At 40.0% G+C, this 25,800-nt stretch overlaps 1 protein-coding gene across 4 annotated transcripts in view; it reads right to left on the bottom strand.

Moving 5' to 3' along the window:
• Positions 1–24,350, bottom strand: part of LOC120531139 (kinesin-related protein 4-like) — a 136,049-nt gene extending 111,699 nt beyond the window's left edge. For all 4 annotated transcript variants that reach the window (XM_039756270.1, XM_039756273.1, XM_039756271.1 and 1 more), the window contains exons 1-3: positions 24,080–24,350; positions 11,509–11,565; positions 11,092–11,218 (exon numbers count right to left, since the gene is read on the bottom strand). In XM_039756270.1, the coding sequence (XP_039612204.1) occupies positions 11,092–11,218; positions 11,509–11,565; positions 24,080–24,134 (239 nt within the window). In that variant the 5' untranslated portion in view covers positions 24,135–24,350. The remainder of the gene's footprint in view (positions 1–11,091; positions 11,219–11,508; positions 11,566–24,079) is intronic.
• Positions 24,351–25,800: the final 1,450 nt, after the last annotated feature.

Below are 25,800 nucleotides of genomic sequence, written 5' to 3'. Positions count from 1 at the left end.
TTCTCTTTGTTACATATTGCACGGCCATATCAGGCTCACTCTTGATATCCGGAGGAACATTCTGTCTTATGTATTGAATGACTGGGACAGGTTCAAGGTGTGGACTGATGACGGTACAGGAGATAATTATACTACACAGGAGCACTAGAAGAGTGAAATGCTTAAGCCCTTCACCTAGGGTTCTGCATGTGAGTTGATGGCTGCCGCTGAAATTGTTCGGTTGTCGCTTTCAAGTGTACCGAAATGGCCAAATATTTTACACCTTCGACAACTGCCAATGCCTCTTAAACATCTTAGATTCACAGGTGACTATTTCAGTAGTGGACACTTTGATGTTTATGAATGTTTAAACTCTCAAAAGCTGGATGTGATTTTATCGATGAAACCAGTTGTGTGCTTACAACGCTTGACAGATGCCAAATGTCACTTCAACACAACAAATCCTGCAAATACTGTCGTAATTGAAACAAACCATGAAACTCAAACCGATTATGACAGCAGCAATCCAAGCTGTGAGATTTGAGATAAGATTACTGTTCACATGGCCAACTGTAAGTTACATGCTCAAGAGTAAGCTCAGCGCACAGCTTGGTATCCATCCATCCATCCATCCTCTTCCGCTTATCCGAGTGGGTGCGGGGCAGCAGCAAGCAGAGGCCCAGACTTCCCTCTCCCGGCCACTTCTTCCAGCTCTTCGGGAGAATCCCAAAGGCGTTCCCAGGCCAGCCGGAGACATAGTCCCTCCAGCGTGTCCTGGGTCTTCCCGGGGCCTCCTCCCGGTTGGGCGTGCCGGAACACCTCACCAGGGAGGCGTCCAGGAGGCATCCTGATCAGATGCCCGAGCCACCTCATCTGACTCCTCTTGATGCGGAGGAGCAGCGGCTCTACTCTGAGCCCCTCCCGGATGACTGAGCTTCTCACCCTATCTTTAAGGGAAAGCCCAGACACCCTGCGGAGGAAACTCATTTCAGCGCTTGTATTAGCGATCTCGTTCTTTGGTCACTACCCATAGCTCATGACCATAGGTGAGGGTAGGAGCGTAGATCGACTGGTAAATTGAGAGCTTTGCCTTACGGCTCAGCTCCTTTTCACCACGACAGACCGATGCAGAGCCGCATCACTGCGGATGCCGCACCGATCCGCCTGTCGATCTCACGCTCCATTCTTTCCCTCACTCGTGAACAAGACCCCGAGATACTTGAACTCCTCCACTTGGGGCAGGATCTCTCCCCAACCCTGAGAGGGCACTCCACCCTTTTCGGCTGAGGACCATGCTCTCGGATTTGGAGGTGCTGATTCTCATCCCAGCCGCTTCACACTCAGCTGCGAACCGATCCAGAGAGCTGAAGATCACGGCCTGATGAAGCAAACAGGACAACATCATCTGCAAAAGCAGTGACCCAATCCTGAGTCCACCAAACGGACCCCTTCAACACCCTGGCTGCGCCTAGAAATTCTGTCCATAAAGTTATGAACAGAATGGTGACAAAGGGCAGCCCTGGCGAGTCCAACTCTCACTGGAAGCGGGCTCGACTTACTGCGGCAATGCGGACCAAGCTCTGACACGGTTGTACAGAGACCGAACAGCTCTTATCAGGGGTCCGGTACCCCATACTCCCGGAGCACCCCCACAGGATTCCCGAGGGACACGGTCGAATGCCTTTTCCAAGTCCACAAAACACATGTAGACCGGTCGGGCAAACTCCCATGCACCCTCAGGACTCTGCTAAGGGTGAAGAGCTGGTCCACTGTTCAGCGACCAGGGCGAAAACCACACTGTTCCTCCTGAATCCGAGGTTGACTATCCGGCGGACCCTCCTCTCCAGAACCCCGAATAGACTTTTCCAGGGAGGCTGAGGTGTGATCCCTCTATAGTTGGAACACACCCTCCGGTCCCCTTTTAAAGAGGGACCACCACCCGGTCTGCCAATCCAGAGGCACTGTCCCGATGTCCATGCGATGTTGCAGAGGCGTGTCAACCAAGACAGTCCTACAACATCCAGAGCCTTAAGGAACTCGGTATCTCATCCACCCGGGGCCCTGCCACCAAGGAGTTTTGACCACCTCGGTGACTTCAGTCCCAGAGATGGGAGAGCCCACCTCAGAGTCCCCAGGCTCTGCTTCCTCGTGGAAGGCATGTTAGTGGGATTGAGGAGGTCTTGAAGTACTCCTCCCACCGACCCACGTCGTCAGTGAGGTCAGCAGCGCACCATCCCACCATATCACGGTGTTGACACTGCACTGCTTCCCCTCCTGAGGCGCGGACGGTGGACCAGAATCTCCTCGAAGCCGTCCGAAAGTGTTCTCCATGGCCTCTCCAAACTCCTCCCATGCCCGAGTTTTGCCTCAGCAACAACGAAGCCGCGTTCGCTTGGCCTGCGGTACCTATCAGCTGCCTCCAGAGACCCACAGGACAAAAAGTCCTATAGGACTCCTTCTTCAGCTTGGGCATCCCTCACGCGGTGTCCACCAGCGGGTTGGGGATTGCCGCCACGACAGGCACCGACCACCTTGCGGCCACAGCTCCGGTCAGCCGCCTCAACAATAGAGGCACGGAACATGGCCCATTGGACTCAATGTCCCCACCTCCCTCGGGGCGTGGTTGAAGTTCTGCGGAGGTGGGAGTTGAAGCTACTTCTGACAGGGGACTCTGCCAGCCGTTCCCAGCAGACCCTCACAACACGTTTGGGCCTACCAGGTCTGACCGGCATCTTCCCCACCATGAAGCCAACTCACCACCAGGTGGTGATCAGTTGACAGCTCCGCCCCTCTCTTCACCCGAGTGTCCAAGACATATGGCGCAAGTCCGGCGACCACGACCACAAAGTCGATCATCGACCTGAGGCCTAGGGTGTCCTGGTGCCAAGTGCACATATGAACACCCTTATGCTTGAACATGGTGTTCGTTATGGACAATCCATGGCGAGCACAGAAGTCAATAACAAAACACGCTCGGGTTCAGATCGGGGCCATTCCTCCCAATCACGCCCTTCCAGGTCTCACTGTCATTGCCCGTGAGCATTGAAGTCTCCCAGCAAAGCAGGGAATCCCAGAAGGTATGCCCTCTAGCAACCCCTCAGAGACTCCAAAAGGGTGGATACTCCAAACTGCTGTTGGCATACGCACAAACAACAGTCAGGACCCTTCCCCCCACCCGAAGGCGGAGGGAGGCCACCCTCTCGTCCACCGGGGTAAACCCCAATGCACAGGCTCCAGTGGGGGCAATAAGTATGCCCACACCTGCTCGGCGCCTCTCACCGGGGGCAACTCCAGAGTGGTAGAGAGTCCAGCCCCTCTCAAGGAGATTGGTTCCAGAGTCCAAGCTGTGCGTCGAGGTGAGTCCGACTATATCTAGCCGGAACCTCTCGACCTCGCGCACTAGCTCAGGCTCCTTCCCCTTCAGAGGTGACATTCCACGTCCCAAGAGCCAGTTTCTGTAGCGAGGATCAGACCGCCAAGGTCCCGCCTTGCCACCACCCAACTCACACTGCACCCAACCTCCTTGGCCCCTCCCATAGGTGGTGAGCCCATGGGGAGGAGGACCCACGTTACCTCTTCGGGCTGTGCCCGGCCGAGCCCCATGGGTGCAGGCCCGGCCACCAGGCGCTCGCCATCGAGCCCCACCTCCAGGCCTGGCTCCAGAGGGGGGCCCCGGTGACCCGCGTCCGGGCAAGGGAAAACGTTGTGTAAGGTTTTTATTCTTCATTAGAGGTTTATACAAAGAGATCCTTAACAAATAATTATTGGCATATTGTCCCACAGTTTAAAAAGGTTAAATTTTCTTCTTAATCAAAATTTGAATGCAGTACTTCACCGCTGAAGCTCGGGTATTTTGCTAGTGTGTGTATATATATATATATATATATATATATATATATATATATATATATATATATATATATATACACACACACACACACACATACACACACGTAAAATTAAGTTATAACGAATATCTTTACAACGAAATTTTCATTACAACAAAGTATTTTTATGGTCCTGACAGCTTCCCCATAAGGCCAAATTTCAGCCTTCTACCTACACGAGAAGTTGGAGAATTAGTGACGAGTCAGTCAGTGAGGGCTTTGCCTTTTATTAGTATAGATATGAAAAATACTGACAGAGAGGTGTGAAGCGATTTAAGGTGGGCCGGATTTACAAGTTTTTTCGTGGGCTTTGGTAATTCTAGTATTAACGAGAAAACATATAACACACAACACACATAAACAGACAAATGCCCAACTGTATTTCTACAAGAATTGCGTTCTCTTCAAAAACAACAAACTAGAAAATAGACTGAATGACAGATCTACAGATTATTCAATCGTTTAATTGGGAAGTTTTGTAACTGTCACCCCTTCAGTCCCTAAATTCCGCAAATTTATGTTTTTAAATCTAAACTCTATTTTTAAGCGTTAATTGTGTGATTCCGTCTGTGTTTTGCACATTGCGGAAATCATGGGGCCCTAAATAAGGCACCAGCTACAGACCATACATCGCTGGATACCTGGACTGCTAGCAAAATAAAAAAAAAAAAGTAAAACATAGATTTCTGTGCTCTGGTAGTCCAGCTTGCCATTGCTAATCAGCGTACGTAATTAGCCATGTGCTTTAGCCATACAAAACAAGTCTTAAAGACGCCCTCCCCCACTACTCATCACAACACACAGCAAACACTTTGAAATAAGAACAAAATTATTATTTACAAGGCATTTGTCTTCTTAATGGAGGAATAAAATGTGAATAGCTACACAGATAAAAAAAACAAAACAAAAAAAAACATTCAGCTGCACCGGAGATGGGACTTGGATTAACGGAATGGAATGCTTTTTGGCATTAATAATGTGTGCACCAAGAGAGGAATTCCATGAGTGCACAAATCTATATTTTATTTACTTGTTGGTTTGTTAACATTGGTTGTATTTTGAGATATTTGTTCCATTTGTTGTTTGAGGCACAGTGGTTGACACAGCTGCCTCACAGCTCATATTAAATATTTGGCCACAAAAAACAATTGCACTACACTCAAAACAAGTATGGGACCTTCTTCCTAATTGACTTGAATGCATTTTACAGAGTTTGGCAAATATTGCCAACAGTTTTATGATTTTGCCAAACTCATGGTGAAGCAAATTCCTCAATGTTCACTCATTACTACACATAAATAAAGCCACTAAATTTAAAAAAAGCAAAAAAAAAAAAAAAACAATGTTCAAATCCCAGGCTAGGTCAGTGTAATGGGTCTGCATGTTTTGCGTCCGACTCTACTTTAATTGGTTCTCACACTGATCATTTTGATAGCAAACTGTGCTGTCATTACTGCCATCTGCCATATTTATGTCCCACAGATACAAAGGAATGTCCTGCCTTTATCATATGCAGAAAAGACGCTCTTCATCTACAACTGGTAAATAATATGCTGATTTGTCAATCATATATTCAGACCAAAACTGCCTGGTTCTAATCTGTTGCCAATAAACAAGTGAATGATTAAATTATAGATACTGATCCATTTAGACTACCAGTTCCACATTGTACTTCCTATTGAAAGGCTTTGGGTTGGGGAACAAGATAATGCAAGTGTTCAGAGAAAGTGGAAAACATGTCTTTATATAGAAAGTATACACTCAATATAACCAGGAAATACACTACAAAATGTTTTTAAAAATGGTAAGTGACCTGCAACTAATAAAATGTCCTAATAAATGGATTTAAATGTATACAGTATGACATAAAATTAAGCAAGTTATCATAACCAAATGAATCGCAAACACCATCTTTTGGTAGCCAAGCATGCATGAAATATGTATAGATGTTGCACTGCACATTTTTCTTGGCTGGCACTACAGCTGCTTCATATCCAGATATGCCAACACTCCTCTGAAATCTCTAAATCAGGAAATACTGATCAACAGCATCAAAAGCAACTGTAAGATCTAGCAATGCCAGCACAGAGTATTCCTCTGCATCCATACACAATACAATCTTATTGGACTATGAGAAATGCTGTCTCAGTAAAGCACATCCCATGGAAACCAGACTGATTTTTTTTTTTATTTTATTTAGAAGCAGATAACATTCCATACAATCAAGCCAAACTTAACTAGGCAAAGCAAAATTCAACCCCCACCCAAGAGAATGAGAGAAGAGCCAATAACAAAATACTACTCTATGTTAAAAGGAACAAGAAATGAACGATATCCATTTACCCGAAAAGGAAGCTTATTCTAAACTGTTATTGATTAGATCCTGCCACATTTATAAAAAGTTAAGAGCAGATCCTCTAATTGAGAATTAGATTTTTTTCCCCAATTTTAAGTAGTATAGAACATCAGATACCCACTGACGTAAAAGTGTGGGGTGGGATTCTTCAGTTGAGCAAGGTATGTTTGAGTGCTACTAGTATAGTAAAGACAAATACAGTTTTTTTGTCCTTCTCCACTTTAAGCCCATCTGGGAGTACACTAAACAGAGCTGTTAATGGGTTCAGAGTTCAGGGTTGCAGTGCCAGTTCAGTAAACTAAAATTAAAAAGAAACCAGTACATCTGCATCTCCACACCAGGGCGTTCACCTGTTTGCCTACAACTGACCTATATTGAGCACACCTGCCGCACTGAACAGCACAGCACTTAACATCTCTGCTGCACCATCTGACAACACTGCACTCCCAAACCCTGCTGATGTCCCCTCAACACTGGCTTTATGACTAAAGCAGGAGAGAAGACCGCCCAGCCATTTTAACGAGTTTGTGCGCCAATGCAAGGGGCTGGAACTGGCTGCTGGGGATAGTGACTTTGAAGGGAGGGCTATGCACCGGCACGGGACAAATTACATCAATTAGGGATGAGTCATCAAAAGATTGAGCAGGCATTGTATCATCAATAGCAAGAGTGCCTATTAAAATGGCAACCATGCACAGTCGCCAATGCTTTTCAAACTAGTGCAGCAAAAGGCAAGCAGTCATTTTAAGGATAGCAAGTAATCTCAAAGATGCCATTGTGGAACTCTGTGTTGACGCTACACTGTAATACTAAAAAAATACAAAGTGTGCCTTTTCTATTTCAGTGTAAATAAATGTAAATTACAACATAAGGCTAATTTCTGTCATGTTAAATATTGCAATTAAACTGCACATTAATTACTTCAGAATAACAATTCTGCATGGCCTTCGGATTTTGTGACACGGCTTCACTGTGTAGGTTGAAAAGATCAAAATCGCGCAAATTAAACACAGTTAAAGTGAAAAGTATTATATTGATCAAAGTGGCTTTACAGCTACGAAGGACAAGAATTGTGGGGAATCGAGGTACAAAGGCCATTGATCTGCACTATTTGCATATGGAGAACTTGAAAATGCAAAGTGGAAATGCATTTTACTTTTCATTTTTGCAGCTTCATTGCGGTTCAGGCTGAAAATGAAATTGCAAAAGGAGTTATTTAATTTTAATATTTGAACCATTCTTGCACGCAGACTTTGAAAATGACACTGAAAAAGAGACTGCATTTTGATTTTATTTTTTGCAGAAAATACCTCCCATACCTGACCCACCAACTGATCAGCCAAGTCTGACAGCATAACAAATTCAATTGAATGTAATTAGAAGAATGTAAACACAGGTAAGCAGATGCAGCATTTATTTTTTTTAAAAAACCATTCATTTGATTTCCAGTCAATATTACATAGTACTGCCTTTATATTCCAAAGTTCATTGGCTAAATCTCTTACAGCATCCACTAATTCATTTTGTGATTCCAGAACAGCATCTGTCATCACATGTCCAGATGGTCACATAGTGCTTGCTGAGGCAGGGGTGTTTGAGCAGTCAGTGCCCGAAGATGATGATGGTGGTGCTGCTGCTGCACACAACTCATCATCATCACCATCATCATGTGGAGTCAAGCTCCCAGCCTGGGGATCAGCTTTTGTAATTGTGCCTGGAACAGAATAAACATTAATACTTGCTGCTTGCTTGTTTGTCTTATTAAACATGCAAATTATTTACACATGCATGGATAATGGTAAGCAAAAAAAAAATTAAAATTCACCTTTGTGAATTTGTGATGTCAGACTCTCCCTCAACCACTGGTAAAATACCAATAAGTGTCTAATCAAAAAATGCAGCAACTTTGATGTCTGACCACTTTTTTGTTTTATTATTATTTTGGGCACTGTGCAACTTTCTGAACCTGAACTTTGGAGTGCCTCCGTAACACTGTACAACAGCATCATTTTCCTTTTATTGCTTGTGCCACTACTTATGCTGCCAAATACTGTAGTATGTTTTCCCATGCCTCCACTTCACTTAGCAGGATGTTCATTTTACATTTGCTGAAGTCCCCCTAACCATGCTTTTGCCATTCTCTTAATAAACCACTGATCAGAAGGGGCAATTTATATTGATTTGCATATTTATATATGCAAAATTATGGAAGAGTCAGGGTGGAGCTGTAATTCACAGGGTTTATACAGGGGAAAGTGCATGGAACTTGGCATACACAGTTTTATGCATCTGGATTTTTGATCATACTCCATGTGTTAGTGTGAATTCTATGCATGATCTTATACACGAGGCTCCTTGTCTGGGTGCACTTTTCTCTTTGTTTCCTTGTTTTATAAGCAGCATGCATCCCAAAAAAATCTTGCTCCAAATGGAATTAATGATTATTACATGAATAATCTATAATCTTAGAAGTACAGTCATGGTTGCATTATGAGTGTTCATTCCCAGGCCGATGTCCCTTGTGATCCAAATTACCCTAGGCTAATAAATTCCAAAAATAGGTCTAGCAATATTCTGCCCTTGTGATTGTGCATCTTTGCAGAGCTAGACAGATAGCAAACAATAACTTCAATAAACCAGTTTCTAGCCCAGAGTGATGCTTTAATATCAAAACTTTTATTTTTGGTTGTAAAACTACAAACACACAAAAGGTGCTTTCAGTACTAAAACAACACAGAAATACATTCATGCATAAATCAATCAGTTACCTGCGGTAGATGAAAATCTGGAAAAAAATTTACAATAATAGAATGACAAATTTAGGCATAACATCCCGAGGCTTAACATGAAAGAACTGATGGCACCCTGCATCTGGAACTACACTAAACTAATTTCTAAGAAAGGTTGATTGAACAAACTTAAATATCTAAAATGGACTACTAGGTGGCAAAGTTTGAGCCAAAAGTGTGAACAGAACACAATGTTCTTAGGATTCTATTCGCTTCCCGGGTCCTCCCTGCGTGGAGTTTGCATGTTCTCCCCATGTCTGTGTGGGTTTCCTCTGGGTGCTCCAGTTTCCTCCTGCAGTCCAAAGACATGCAGGTTAGGGGCATTGACGATCCTAAAATTGTCCCTAGTGTGTGTATGCCCAGCCCGGGGATTTGTTCCTGCCTTGCGCCCTGTGTTGGCTGGGATTGGCTCCAGCTGACCTCCTTGAACCTGTTTAGGGTATAGCGGGTTGGATAATGTTCTAAATAATACAAGGTTTTTATTAAAAAAAAGACTTTAAATCAATACACAGTAATCATTTAAGAGATACAAATATTTCAATATAAGAGTTTGAGATGAGATTCATAGTTTCTTTAGCCAGTAGGTTAATGTGTAGCAGTCACAGGAATGCCATGATTCACACCATCCGAAGACAGCGGTGTGTTTATTTTAATGTGGGGACCCCAGGAACACACCAAGCCTTGACCGACCATGCACACCGTGACACTGACAAATAGGTCAATGAAAAAAGAATGAATCAGATAATGAAAAGAACAATATTACAAAGATGCATAAGCAAAAGCCCTAACCAGTACCCTGATGGTGATAATTTATGCACACTACACCGTAAACCAACACTAACAACATCCAACACAGTCCAGTATAGCATGGGCAGATGAGAATGAATGTATGAAATGAAAATCTGTTTTAATAGCCCTCTGAAAGAAATGTAAAGTTTTGTCCTACCAAGTGCCAGTTCTAGCGTGAGGATTTGAAGTGATTAGGAACACTCCCCAGACAAAGACATATCCAATCAACATGAAATGGAGAAGCATGCACATGAGAGCACACACTTCCAGATGAATCTGTAATCCAAAGTAGTGTGCGACGAGTAGAAAAAAAACTGACAGATGATTGAGATTCCCATAGTGTCTTTTTGGATCCTTTGTAAAGAGTCCACCGGATTAATATTCCAAGCAACCCCAGCACCTTCTGAATCCACCTAATAACATTAGCCTACATCTCCTCACATGTCTGGCAGTGTATTTTAAGAGTGCTGCTACAAATTTTGTACATCTGAGAGGACTGTAATTAGTCTTAGTTTGAGGTGTTCTGCTTGCTGGCATTTCAATCAGCATTAATTATTACACTTTAGCTGAGCCATATAGTTCAGTTTTTAAATATCTGTTAATTTATAGATCCGTTTTTAGTTTGAGCACTGATTAAGTATATCAGCATATTTTTCATCACCATACATTAAATTTAAATCCAACTACACAACTGTAGCAGTTCCTTCATTAGAAGACATTAGATTATCATCACCACACGTTAACACTGTTTCTATATCATGAACAAGTGTAAAGGCACAATGAAACTCTTTAATAAGTTGTAATTAATAAGGCGAGATAAAAGCTATGAAACTGTTTCTCAAGTACTTTAGAAAACAATGGTAAATGAGAAATTGATACAAGTGTTTTAAGCATTCCAACTTAACAGTACAAGTGCTATTATTAAAAATAGTTTCAGTATGCTCCAATAACTTTTAAGAACAGAAGCTACTGCATATAAAGCCTCTTTCCAAGACATATTAAATTACCTGTTAAATTTCACAACACATATTTTGAGTTTAAAACAATAACTACAGAATCTTTATCTTAAATATAGGATATTGCAAAATAACAAAAGTGTTATAAATATTAAAAGCAATAAAACTGTAGTTTGAAATAATTGAGATTTAATGATTTTAGCAAGTTATGAAAATGGTAAATTTGCTGAAACTATCACACCAGAAATTTTACTTTAATGACCCATCCCCATACAACATGAAAAATAATGAAGGTAAAGTTATCACTGCGACTGTATTTTGCAATTTACGGTTACCTTTTATAATCATCTTTGTAATGCGCAAGACATTTCTGCCTTTCACCAATTTCTTGATCCAGGATTTCAAGCTTGGTTTTCAGTTCTTTAATGTAATTCTTTTTCTCTGCAACACTAGAAGATAAAACTTTGGGGAAAATAGCAGCAAGTTCACTGGTAGAAGCACCTCATTTTTTTCTTTAAGAAGGGTGCATGATCGAGATTGAGGTATTAAAAGTTAATGATACCATCACCCCCTACCCCCATTTATGCTACATAGTTATTTTCTGAATGTTATGCAAATGCAGATAAATTATATGAATGATTTAGACACTGCTTAATTACGAATAGGCATAAAATATATACACTGTCACCATATGTAGCACTGTTACAATATATTCAGTTATTGTAGTATATTTACATTAAAGTAAAACTTACTTTCAATCTTCTGCTTTTCCTTATCTTTACAGGTCATTACTTCATGTATCTGAAATGCTACAAATAAATATGAAACAATCAAAATCAGTAAGAACTTTAAATAGTGAACTATATTCAAAAATTCAGAGTACAGTATACATATACTTTAAATAAAATATATTTTAAAATTTAGTTTTCATTCATCTGCTTTTCAGGGCCCACTTTTCTCTAGTCAAGATTATTAGCCCTATGCCTGCATCAATGGATGCAACACTAGAATCAGTTTTTGTTGTAGCACTAGTTTTCTGCAAGGCAAAGTGACAAACACACACATAATCTTATGTAAACTGTGATAATTTTCTGTCACTAATCAATCTAAAAGCATGCCTTTAGATGGTGGGAAAAATAAGTGTTCCAAGAGGAAACCAAACTATAGTATGGGAAACATCTCAGTGTCACACAAGAAAACTTATTTGAAAATATAACCTAGCACTGTGGTGCAACAATTCCACCCATTTTGCTGCTGCATGTTATGTCTTACAGTGGATTCTTAAAAGTATTCACACACTTTCTGCACAATTTGGTGTAGATGTAATTTTAATTAAAATTGACAAAATAAGAACATATTATCAGAAAGTTCCATACCAGATCAGTCGATCCCTGGGTTAACAACGACCGCTACCAGTACCGTTAGTTAACAGGATGCTAGCGGAAATTGGGCTACTGTTGGCTGAAGAAGAAGACGACGTGTCTGGAGACAAGAGGAGAGGTAAAGAGAGTGGAACTGAGGGAAGGAACTTTGAATGTTGGCAGTGTGACTGGTAAGGGGAGAGAGTTAGTTGATATGATGGAGAGAAGGAAGGTTGATAGATTGTGCATGCAAGAGACTAAATGGAAGGGGAGTAAGGCCAGGTGGATCGAAGGTGGATTCAAATTGTTTTATCATGGTGTAGATAGGAGGGGAAATGGAGTAGGGGTTATTCTGAAGGAACAGTATGTCAAGAGTGTCCTGGAGGTGAAAAGACTGTCAGACAGAGTAATGATTATAAAGCTGGAAATTGGAGGTGCGATGATGAATGTTTTTAGTGCATATGCCCCACAAGTTAGGTGTGCAATGGATGAGAAAGAAGATTTTTAGAGTGAGTTGGATGAAGTGATGAACAGTGTACCCAAGGGACAGAAAGTGGTGATTGGAGCGGATTTCATGTTGGTGAAGGGAACAGACGAGACGAGGGGTCGGTGTCAAGGAGAGGAATGAAGAAGGTCAGAGGATAGTGGATTTTGCCAAAAGGATGGACATGGCTGTGGTGAATACGTATTTTAAGAAGAGGGAGGAACACAGGGTGACGTAAAAGACTGGAGGAAGATGCACACAAGTAGACTATATCCTATGCAGAAGAGTCAACCTGAAGGAGATTGAAGACTGCAAAGTAGTGGCAGGGGAAAGTGTAGTCAAGCAGCATAGGATGGTGGTCTGTAGGATGATGTTGGAGATCAAGAAAAGGAAAAGAGTGAGGGCAGAGTCGAGGATCAAATGGTGGAAGCTGAAAAAGGAAGACTGCAGGGTTGAGTTTAGGGAGATGGTGAGACAGGCACTGGGTGGTAGTGAAGAATTACCAGAGAGTTGGGAATCTGCAGTAGATGCAGTAAAGGTGACAGCAAGAGGGTTGCTTGGTGTGACATCTGGACAGAGGAAGGAGGAAAAGGAAATCTGGTGGTGGAATGGAGAAGTACAGGAAAGTATACAGAGGAAGAGGATGGCAAAGAAGAAGTGGGATAGTCAGGGAGATGCAGAAAGTAGACAAGAGTACAAGGAGATAAGGCGCAAGGTGAAGAGAGAGGTGGCGAAGACTAAAGAAAAACCATATGAGGAGTTGTATGACAGGCTGGACAGTAAGGAGGGTGAAAAGGACCTGTACCGATTGACTAGACAGAGGGACCAAGCTGGGAAAGATGTGCCACAGGTTAGGGTGATAAAGGATAAAGATGGAAATGTACTCACAAGCGAGAAGAGTGTGTTAAGCAGGTGGAAAGAGTACTTTGAGAGGCTGCTGAATGAAGAGAACGAGAGAGAGAAGAGGTTGGATGATGTAGAGATAGTGAATCGGGAAGTGCAATGGATTAACAAGGAGGAAATAAGGACAGCTATGAAGAGGATGAAGAATGGAAAAGCCGTTGGTCCAGAAGACATACCTGTGGAAGCATGGAGGTGTTTAGGAGAGATGGTAGTGGAGTTTTTAACCAGATTGTTTAATAGAATCTTGGAAAGTGAGAAGATGCCAGAGGAGTTGACAAAAAGTGTACTGGTGCCGATATTTAAGAATAAGGGGGATGTGCAGGTCTGTAGTAACTACAGGGGGATAAAAATTGATGAGCCACAGTATGAAGTTATGGGAAAGAGTCATGGAAGCTAGGTTAAGAAGTGAGGTGATGATTAGTGAGCAGCAGTATGGTTTCATGGCAAGAAAGAGCACCACAGATGTGATGCTTGCTCTGAGAGTGTTGATGGAGAAGGCCAGAAGGAGTTGCATTGCGTCTTTATGGACCTGGAGAAAGCATATGACAGGGTGCATCGAGAGGAGTTGTGGTATTGTATGAGGAAGTCGGGAGTGGCAGAGTGGTATGTAAGAGTTGTACAGGATATGTACGAGGGAAGTGCGACTGTGGTGAGGTCTGGGGTAGGAGTGACGGATGCATTCAAGGCGGAGATGGGATTACATCAGGGATGGGCTCTGAGCCCTTTCTTATTTGCAATGGTGATGGACAGGTTGACAGACGAGATTAGACAGGAGTCGCCGTGGACTATGATGTTTGCTGATGACTTTATGATCTGTAGCGATAGTAAGGAGCAGATTGAGGAGACGCTGGAGAGGTGGAGATATGCCCTAGAGAGGAGAAGAATCAAGGTCAGTAGGAGCAAGACAGAATACATGTGTATAAATGAGAGGGAGGTCAGTGAAATGGTGAGGATGCAAGGAGTAGAGTTGGTGAAGGTGGATGAGTTTAAATACTTGGGATCAAAAGTACAGAGTAATGGGGATTGTGGAAGAAAGGTGAAAAAGAGAGTGCAGGCAGGGTGGAGAAGAGTGTCAGGAGTGATTTGTGACAGACGGATATCAGCAAGAGTGAAAAGGAAGGTCTACATGACGGTAGTGAGAAAAGCTATGTTATATGGGTTGGAGACGGTGGCACTGACCAGAAAGCAGGAAACAGAGCTGGAGGTGGCAGAGTTAAAGATGCTAAGATTTGCATTGGGTGTGATGAAGATGGACAGGATTAGAAATGAGTACATTAGAGGGTCAGCTCAGGTTGGGAGACAGTCAGAGAGGCGAGATTGCGTTGGTTTGCACATGTACAGAGGAGAAATGCTGGGTAAGGATAGATCTGCCAAGCAAGAGAAAAAGAGGAAGGCCTAAGAGAAGGTTTATGGATGTGGTGAGAGAGGACATGCAGGTAATGGGTGTAACAGAACAAGATGCAGAGGACAGAAAGATATGGAAGAAAAATGATGTGCTCTGGCGACTCCTGTCGGGAGCAGCCGAAAGAAGAAGATCAGAAAGTTTAGCCAATGTATTAAAAATCAAAGTACAGTATATTCAGACTCTATACACTGAAACTCCGGAGGTCAAGAGCATCCTGTTTGCTTTAGTTATCTTTGAAATGTGTCTAGATTTGATTGGAGTGTATCTGTGGCAAACTGAATTGACTGGACATAATTTACAAGAGAAAAAAACGTGTGTATACAAGGTCCCAAAATTCACACTGCATGTCATACTGTATAGCTAAAACTGTTAAAATATACATTTTCAAAAGAATAGACAGTCTGTATCAATTTCATATTTAATGTGTCCATTATAAGGAGACTCCCTTCCACAGCTGACCCTTCGTTACAGAAATGATCTAGTGTTTACAAAATGAACACTGGACAACATTGAAATAAACCTATTTTATGTAATTAAAAAAAAAAACCCACACCACAGTCTAGGAAAGTGTTGTCACCTTTTTCTCCAATGTGCCCTATCTATTGGGAGGGACACCTGTTTCCACTGCCACAGAACAGTGGCAGAAATGCCTGTACCTGTAAGTCTGTGGCTTACAAAATGAATACAGAACAGCTAAAATTCTTCAAAATGCATTTTAAAATGTTATAGAAAGTCTGTTAAATCACAATCATGTTTACTGTGGCTTTCACTCACATTCACTGGGGTACACTCATTTTCATGGCTGGAGCATAGCTGTATAAATGCTTGCCCACTTGCATGATGGATACTGAAATAAGATTGTCCAGAAAAGTTATTTAAAAATGATTCAAGGAAGTTTTCTGCATCACTTTCATGTCTGTGCTCCCCTGTCCCATCCATGCAAGGGGACACTTATTTCCTCAGCTAGGCCTTTGCCATCGAAATGTATGGCCCCCGGTCTTCAGCTTTCAAAATGAACACTGGACAGCTAATGACTTAAAACGTCTCTGATTACAGCCGCAAAAGCAAACAAGAGCTGAGAGTGATCAGTGTGGAATTAGGCTGTTCTATACACACACACACCCCTACTGTCGTTCAGGCCCAGCACTGGTTTAGGCATGCTCAGTTTATTTGCAATCAGATCACACAGTACAGCTGTGCATCACCATATGGAACACCCAAGTACAAGCTCAAAAACACTAACACTGAAGGCAGAGCAAAGCATATCGTTAAGCAAAAACTATCAAGGTGTTATACTTCAGAAGAACTCTTTTTGCTGTAACTGCCATTGACAGTTGTGTTCTCACAATCAAGGAGATGTCAGATAGACCATTACCAAATGGAAAGTTGCAGGAGTTTCTGCTGCACAATGGGCTAGAATCTGCTGCTCTGCATTTAAAAAAAAACCACAAGGCACTGGGGTAATATGTGAGATCTTAAACCAAATGAAAAATAAAAAGGAAGTATATAGCCCTTTTTAACCTCAAATCCCATTGCTTTAGGCATGGCACTCAATTTCGTTTGGAGGAAGATAATTAAAAATAATTGATAAACCAAATCCATAAAACACATTAGCTCCTTGATTTGTAAACCTGAGGGTTCACTCCATTTTCAAACAATTATTTCATTAAAAAGGTACCCATTGTAACATTTTATGCACTATGAAGCTATAGCCTTGAAATTTGGGGAGGTGGTACCTGGCAAAGATCTGATGTATTCTTCACCAGCCTAAAAACCAAGATTTGCCATACATACAGTAAACATTAACAGAAGCCTGCATTCCAGCTTTAATGCAGACTTTTCAAAAAAAAAAAAATCCTAACATTTCCTCACATAATTCCCCAAGTTTCCAGGTCTCTGAAAATGATGCAGAAAAGCATCAACATTTTATAATTTATAAACACAACATTCTTTAGAATTTTTGTGGGGTTTTGAGTCCAATTTTACTGTGTAAGTCTTGTAACAGGGAAACATTTTTGCCATATTGCAAGCTGCCTCCATCTTTTTTTTTATTATAAATTTAGGAATGGTGTTCTATATAAAAACATTATCAGAACCTACAGTAACAACTACATTTAATCTCTTTCAGAATTAGTCTGCAGTCAGGAGAAATCTAAACATTTCAGTGTCCTTCACATCGTTGACTAAGGGATAAGTGCTTGAAATCAAATATTTACCACCCAGAAACTCCTTTATATTCTGAATTTCAGAATTCTTCAGCAAAAAGAAAGATTGTTTTAGGGTTACTACTGAGGAAGCGTTGAAATTAAAAAAAATATATATATACATTTTTTTGGGTCTGTGCCAGGCAACAAATTTAATATCCAGTAAGTTTACATCTGCAAAAGACATTCCTTCATGGTTAGATATTTCCGTTCTAAAAATATGAAATGCACAAAAAGAAATACTGTTGCATTTTTTAAAATGTAAAATTGATTGTTGCAGGATAACTCACTGGAACTGTCTAATTTGAAAACCATTAAAAAAGCACATACAATTATTCAATTTGAAGAGAGTTACAATCGTAAAAATGTATATTTTGATGAGCTAAACTTAGCAATGAACTCAAAATAATTTTTTCCATTTGTATTCAATTGCAGAAAAACAAAAACTACCTACTTTTTTAGAATGGACACAAGATACCTGTATACTTATGTTTAACATTTGCTAATACCTTAAGATTTTTTTACACAATCTGTTCAAAGTGAAAAAATAAGCTCTCTTTTCCCACCTTGGAAAAGTAGAGAGAACCACCTTTCTCTTCACCCAACTGGTAGCTGGGGCATTGAAATCACACAACACCTAGGGAGTAATCAGAACTGTATAAATGGAAGAAAAATCCTACCTCCTAGGCAATATCATCTGAAGAAAGCCACTCTTTCAAACATCAATAAAATGTTACTCACACTGTGTGCCCATTTCAATTAAACTGTTTAAGAAAGATATTGGCGATCCTAAATTGTCCCTAGTGTATGTGCGTGTGCCTTGTCCAGGGGTTATTTCCTGTCTTGCGCCCTGTGTTGGCTGAGATTGGCTCCAGCAGACCCCCCATGACCCTGTAGTTAGGATATAGCAGGTTGGAATAATGATAAGATAATCCACTGTGGCAACCCCTAACGGGAGCAGCCAAAAGAAGAAGTAGGCAATTAAGTAATAGTCTTTACAGCAAAGTCAGGGTTTTTAAATGATACACGCTTGCTTGGCTAAAATGCTTTATCAAGAAATAGTCTTCTAGGAGTTTATGAAAGAGATAACAGATCACTTATGGTTTAAGGAAATTCTCTCAATAAAACTATTACATCGATAGCTTTTAAAAATTGCACTCTTGCCTATTTGTTAGAATAAGCTCTAAAAGTTGCCTATTTCCTATTTTCATTGGAATGAAAAGTGGCCCCCTTTGTCAAATCAGGATTATTAATGGCTGAATAGGTGAAGAGTTAAACAGGAACGGTTATGTTTTGCTGTTATCTAGAAAATATCACCATCTTTTATTATTTAAAAAAGTCTTTGTAGGTGTTTTTAAATATAAAGTCAAGAGTTAGTGGGATATTGAATGTAGACGTTTTTCCTGTTTAATTCATAGGAGCTTTAGGGCTGTACGCTCCAACCTTCACGATATGTTGCAAAGAGTCAGAGATTCAGGTGTTTTTAAGTTAGTAGCTTGAAAAACACCACACTTTTCCCCAAATAGAATTAAGGGATTAACGGTGTTTGGCTAATTTTAACATAGCACTTGCCCAGTTGTTAAGTTATATTATGCATCTCAATCCACTTCTTACAATATTTAAAAGTTAAATGCTTGCTATTTGTTCGATATATTTAATAGATAGCTTGTCTTGTGAGTTTTAAAAGATACACTCTTGCATGGCTATGTATTATAAACAGAAAGTGCATATTCAGTCTCCTGTTATTTTTATATTTTCTTATTATCAGCATTAAAACTAGTCCTCTTCAAGTGGAGTTGTGTCAAACTGCTGAAGGGAGAGGGCTTAAGTCATGACAGGCGTTTCTCCTCCAAGGATAACAAATTATAATTTGGGGCACAGCTTAAGGTCATAAATTGTCCTACTGACAGAAAAAACTTTTTTTTTTTTTTTTTACTATTCATAAGATTTTTTTTCTCAAACATCATTACAAACATGGGGTACGTAACAGATACAAATCTGGGTAGAGCATTCCTTTAATGTTTGTTCCAATATGTTAAATCTGTTAAACGTGGTAAATGTGGGAGGGAGGTAGATATGATCATATTAGGTTTAGTTTTGAGCAGAAGCTTCTAATGACACAATGAAATATCAATTAAAAATTTGAATGATTTTTAGACTACTGAATTTTAATACAAACATTTAGTGGTTATTACAGTCTTGTGACTAAAACTTAAGTTTCACTTGGGTGGCTGCAATGGCTCAGTTTCAACCTGAATACTGCTACTCCCAACTTCACAATTCATACTTTAGTCACTCCCTTACAAATTCTTCCCCAGCCACCAGTGCGACCCCAAGCCATCCTTCAACACTTTTCAGTTACAATAAAATTATCTAAAAATGAATACATTTCATGAAATTAAAGCAACTGACTGTACTTTTACCACTTGAAGAGTCTATTCCTAACAATTTAAAACAAGAAAATCACTCAACATTTGCCACTTCAGTTATGAAGTCAACACACCTGGTGATGTTGGGCAAAAGTAATGGGTATAAGTGGCTCAAAAGCAGAAGTTACAGCAAGTGTTAGGTGCTTAGGCACTTTCACCTCTGCCTGCTGTACTCAAATTCTTTTACATCAAAATATAGGACACAGATGCTATAATAGATAATAATTAAATTAATAATAAAAGAAGATTTATATTATAGGTGTGGCATATGCTTTTAACACGAGTCCTTTTTAGTTCTCATTATTTATATTTTGAATTTTTTGCTTGAGTTGCCTCTTCAAAAACATCACTTTGAGTCATTCACAGTTGAAAACAGGTGGAAAATGTCATCCTTTAAACTAATGCAAAACCTAAAAATTCATCTCTTCACAAAAACTTGATTGTCAGTTAGCACAACCTGATGTTATCAAAGAGAAAGTAGCTCACACAGGAAAAAAAAGTGAATAAAAAAAAAATGGCTGTGATTGTGCAAAGACAGAAAATGAAAAAAGAAAAAAAAAACGAGCAGCCATTAGACAGCAGGTGTGCGGGACCAAACCCAATTCCATACTTCTCAGCATTGAAGGCCAACAGAGAGTTGTGGAAAAGAGCAGGCCATCAGTGAATTACAGACTGGACTAAAACTGGCTATGTTTACCTTTTCTCCCCCTTTACAGTTGGAGCAAAAATGTAACATGCAAGCTTAATATTCTAAATGCTTTATATTTATACTATTATCAAAATCTTTACTTTCGATCACATTGTATATCTAAAGGCTTCCGTGCTAATGCGTTATGCACTGTTGCCCAAAAGATTCCTTAAAGGAATGTCCATCCATCCATTATCCAACTCACTATATCCTAACACAGGGACACGTGTAACCCTTCAAATATATCACCTCACAAAAGATTAAAAAGAAAGGAGAGTCCAGGACATGTTACACTGCATGTATTACAAATAATAGACTCTCTTGTGACTTCAAAGAAATTTTTGATTATGTTTCTTTTTACTCCTGGAGGACAAAAAAACAACCAGCCCATCTCTTTATCCTATACAACTTCAGCGACTGACAGTCTTAAGTATTTCAAAAATATATATATTTTTTTTTATATTTATAAACAAAATATATTTAATGTTGCATTATAATCTTTAGGCATTTCCTACACCTTATGACTATTTATTTTGCAGCTTGAGAGGTTATCAGAACCCCTACAACATTTAAAAAAAAAAACTATGCTAAGTTAAAGCAAAGCAAAAGTGCAGTTAATATCAGTTAAGTTGGACACATCAGGATCTTCTGCAGCACTGGAGTCAGTTCAGATAGATATAGAAAATAAATAAAAACACAAACACACACACAACCATACAGGACTAAAAATAAAATTTCTTACTCCAACAGTTGCAGACAATAAAAATGAAACACAGGTGAAATTAACATGTTTTATGCAAAAAGCATCAAGTCAGCAGCCATCTTTCAGTATGTGTGAAATAGTGAGTTAGTGGAGGTAGCAGAAGTATAGATCAATAGAAGCAAAATATGGCAGTTGTATTTCTATTGTCTTATATACACACGTGGACAAAATTGTTGGTACCCTTCAGTCAATGAAAGAAAAACTCAAAATGGTCACAGAAATAACTTTAATCTGACAAAAGTAATAATAAATAAAAATTCTATGAAATTTAACCAATGAAAGTCAGACATTGATTTTCAACCATGCTTCAACAGAATTATTTAAAAAATAAACTCATGAAACAGGCCTGGACAAAAATGATGGTACCCCTAACTTAATATTTTGTTGCACAACCTTTTGAGGCAATCACTGCAATCAAACGATTCCTGTAACTGTCAATGAGACTTCTGCACTTCTCAGCAGGTATTTTGGCCCACTCCTCATGAGCAAACTGCTCCAGTTGTCTCAGGTTTGAAGGGTGCCTTTTCCAGACGGCATGTTTCAGCTCTTTCCAAAGATGCTCAATAGGATTGAGGTCAGGGCTCATAGAAGGCCACTTTAGAATAGTCCAATGTTTTCCTCTTAGCCATTCTTGGGTGTTTTTAGCTGTGTGTTTTGGGTCATTGTCCTGTTGCAAGACCCATGACCTGCGACTGAGACCAAGCTTTCTGACACTGGCCAGCACATTTCTCTCTAGAATCCCTTGATAGTCTTGAGATTTCATTGTACCCTGCACAGATTCAAGACACCCTGTGCCAGATGCAGCAAAGCAGCCCCAGAACATAACAGAGCCTCCTCCATGTTTCACAGAAGGGACAGTGTTCTTTTCTTGATATGCTTCATTTTTCCGTCTGTGAACATAGAGCTGATGTGCCTTGGCAAAAAGTTCAATTTTTGTCTCATCTGTCCATAGGACATTCTCCCAGAATCTTTGTGGCTTGTCCACATGTAGTTTGGCAAATTCCAGTCTGGCTTTTTATGATTTGTTTTCAACAATGGTGTCCTCCTTGGTCGTCTCCCATGAAGTCCACTTTGGCTCAAACAACGACGGATGGTGCGATCTGACACTGATGTTCCTTGAGCTTGAAGTTCACCTTGGATCTCTTTAGAAGTTTTTCTGGGCTCTTTTGTTACCATTCGTATTATCCTTCTCTTTGATATGTCATCAATTTTCCTCATGCGGCCACGTCCAGGGAGGTTGGCTACAGTCCCATGGATCTTAAATTTCTGAATAATATGTGCAACTGTAGTCACAGGAACATCAAGCTGCTTCGAGATGGTCTTATAGCCTTTACCTTTGACATGCTTGTCTATAATTTTCTTTCTAATCTCCTGAGACAACTCTTTCCTTCGCTTCCTCTGGTCCATGTTGAGTGTGGTACACACCATGTCACCAAACAACACAGTGACTACCTGGAGCCCTATATATAGGTCCACTGACTGATTACAAGATTGTAGACACCTGTGATGCTAATTAGTGGACACACCTTGGATTAACATGTCCCTTTGGTCACATTATTTTCAGTCTTTTCTAGGGGTACCATCATTTTTGTCCAGGCCTGTTTCATGAGTTTATTTTTTTAAATAATTCTGTTGAAGCATGGTTGAAAATCAATGTCTGACTTTCATTGATTAAATTTCATAGAATTTTTATTTATTATTACTTTTGTCAGATTAAAGTTATTTCTGTGACCATTTTGAGTTTTTCTTTCATTGACTGAAGGGTACCAACAATTTTGTCCACGTGTGTAATAAAGGAAACCAGCATTGCTGGTTACGGGATGAAGAGCCAAGCCAATAGGCAGAGCATTTGATTAACCTACTAATCTATGGTAGTGACAGAAATAACTAGATTACGGATGGAAGCGACAGAAAGGAATTTGAAGGGTGACTGGGCTCAGACTTAGATACAGGGAGGTGCACAGACATTTGGGAAGAGCTCAAAACCGAGCCATTCCTCCGCATTGAAAGGGGTCAGTTGAGGTGATGTGGGAATCTGCTGCCTCTTGGGTATGTCCAAATGGGAACAGACCCAGGGACAGACTCTGGACACACTGAGAGATTAAATCTCACCGCTGGCCTGGGAATTGTGCAGTACAAGGTTTCAAAATTTCCCACTTAAAAGCACTGGCGAATTTGCCAGTGAAATGGAAACGTGTTCTGTGCAACTTCAACAAGGAATTAGCTTATGGTGTCAATTTTCTCTTGAGAGTGGTAGCTTGAACTTGTCTATTTTTCATATTTCTTCTTTTACTAATCTGAGAGCCACTTGGATGCTAAATGCAGGAGAGTCTGACACTAGGCAGAACGCGTGAAAACTGTAGCGCCCTACCCTGCTGCTTTAGGCAAGTTAACTAATGTACAAAAAAGAAAAAAAGTTTCTCCACCATGATATTACACTTAAAGCTAAAGAAACTAAATATGGATAGATGGAATAAGACTCCAAACGCAAATGCAAAGCAATTACTTTTTGGATTACTGTTTTCATTAGAGAAACTACCTGAAAAGTCCCGAGATTAATTAAGGTTAAGCAAATACTGTGCATTGTACAAATACAATGAGAGAATCGTTAAAGGAGAGAGAAACCTAATTAGAGTTCTTCTGTAAAGGTTCGTTTCGAACTGAATGAAGTCTATGAACTATGTTAACTCAACTCAACTGTTTTGTCCACACAGGCTCAAATGTCAGGGATGGACAAACATATCAGCAGTCTGGCACAGGATACCGCCAGCAATCCTCCAAATTAGATAGAAGCCTTCGATGCCTTACCAGGTGGGTACTGAATTAACCGACTGTGCGCTTGTGAAAGGCTGGCTGCGGGTACCGGTTTGAGCGAAGTTTCTACAAACAGTAACTGTGAATACTGCCGTTCGACTTTTGCGATGCACTTCTTTTAACGACGTACGTACAATTTCTACAACAAAGCCCCGAATTACTTAGAATATACGATAGATATGCAAAAGTACCCCCCCTCCCAAATAACTGTGAAAAGTGGTACAAAAAAAACGCAGCATCCCGTTTAATGATAACAAATAAAGACTTATTACCAAGTTGAAGTAACAGCTTATCTGTATCTTCCAGACGGAGATACTCATCATCCATGTCGAATTTGGGCTTCTTATTTTTCTCGGGTGTAAAATACGTTCGTTACAGTGCTTTAATAGTAAATATGTACTACGATTTCACGAGGTTTTGTCACGTTTACATTATTTATTACGGCATAAGCAAACACAGCATAATACATAACACCTGCAGCGACTCGCCAGCAAAATGCCCGCCATAGTTAGAAAAACGAAAAGAGTAACTTCCGGTGTGAGATTGTCCGATGTCTAACTATGATTGGCCTGCGAGTCACTTTGCTTATTTTTGAGGCGGGACCTAACTGCTTTTGATTACAGTGTTGCGTTTTAATCAAATGTGTAACGTTAGTTTCTTTCCCGATGAAGAAGGTGAATGGAGTTTATAGAAATAGGAAGATTCCAGTTTTAGTTGAGAATCGGGAGATGACAGTTATTGATCGGCAAAAAGCAGATTGTATTGCAAATTCATTTTCTAAAGTGCATAAATTGAAGAGTCTAGGATAAGTATTTATGAGAAGGAAGTGGCAAATGTGCAAGAGATACATGGATATTTGTTGAAGGAAAACAATATTTGAAATTGTGATAGGTTATGATATTATTATGTTTGAGTTAAATTTACCAATAAATGGTTTGAGATGTCCAGCCTCTGGCCAAGGTATGACCTGCATCAAAAAAATTAAGCATAAGCAAATACCAGAGAATGGTTTACAAATGTTATAGGAATTGTATAATGTGATTTGAAGTCAATGAAGACTTTCAGGAGATCGGAAAAAGCTGTAGTAGAGTATAGCCTATTTTAAAGGAAGACAAAGACCCTTTGAAAGCCAGTAGCTATTTATCTTTTGTTTTTACATGTACATTATGTAAAGTAATAGAAATTGTAGATAGGTTAAAATATTATTTGGAGAAGCAGTAATTAATAATTGGTTTTAGGAAAGGTAAATTAACATATGATGGTCTAATAATGTTTGGAAATGATATTCGAAAGGCTACAAATTATTTAATATTAGAGAGTGAAGAAGTCTGAAGTGGTGGTGTCTTTGGATATTGGAATGCATGTGACACATTGTGAAGGGTGGAGATGTTGATTTAACTGAGTAGGGCATAGATGGAAGGATGTATAATTGGATGTCACGTTTTTTATTTAGGTATTTATTTAGAGTAAGATTAAAAGGAAAACTGCATTCTGAGTTTGAAACTAATAACGGAACTCCTCTAGGTAGCGTTGTAAGACCTGTTTCATTTATTTTGATAATTAATAGTAATTTTAAGAGAATTGGACTAGAGTTTGGTTTGGCATTGAATCCAGATGATGGAGTGTTATGGAAAAGGGATAATAATATTAACCATGTGATTTAGTCAATGCAAAAGGCTTTGAAAGTTGTGGAAGAAATGTGTTAAGTTAGTGTTTTAAGTTTTCTATTTCTAAATCAATATATTTGTTTTTTACCTAGAAGAGGATTACTGATGACTGCCTTGTTTTATATGGACAATCACTATCTAGAGTTCCACTGTCCAAATACTTGGTATTGTGGATGGGTAATAGATAGATTGACTTACTTGCTGGACATATGTTAAATATGTGGAGCATTAATTATTCATTTTATACATTCATAACTGGGTACAATTTGGACGCTTCTAGGTTTAATTTGACAGTAAATAAGGCTTTAGTTCAGTTTATTCTGGAT

The sequence above is a fragment of the Polypterus senegalus genome, chromosome 6, assembly GCF_016835505.1.
Source record: "Polypterus senegalus isolate Bchr_013 chromosome 6, ASM1683550v1, whole genome shotgun sequence".
Taxonomy (NCBI): domain Eukaryota; kingdom Metazoa; phylum Chordata; class Cladistia; order Polypteriformes; family Polypteridae; genus Polypterus; species Polypterus senegalus.
The sequence above is the reverse complement of the archived record's forward strand: the minus strand, read 5'-3'. Positions and strand labels throughout refer to the sequence as shown.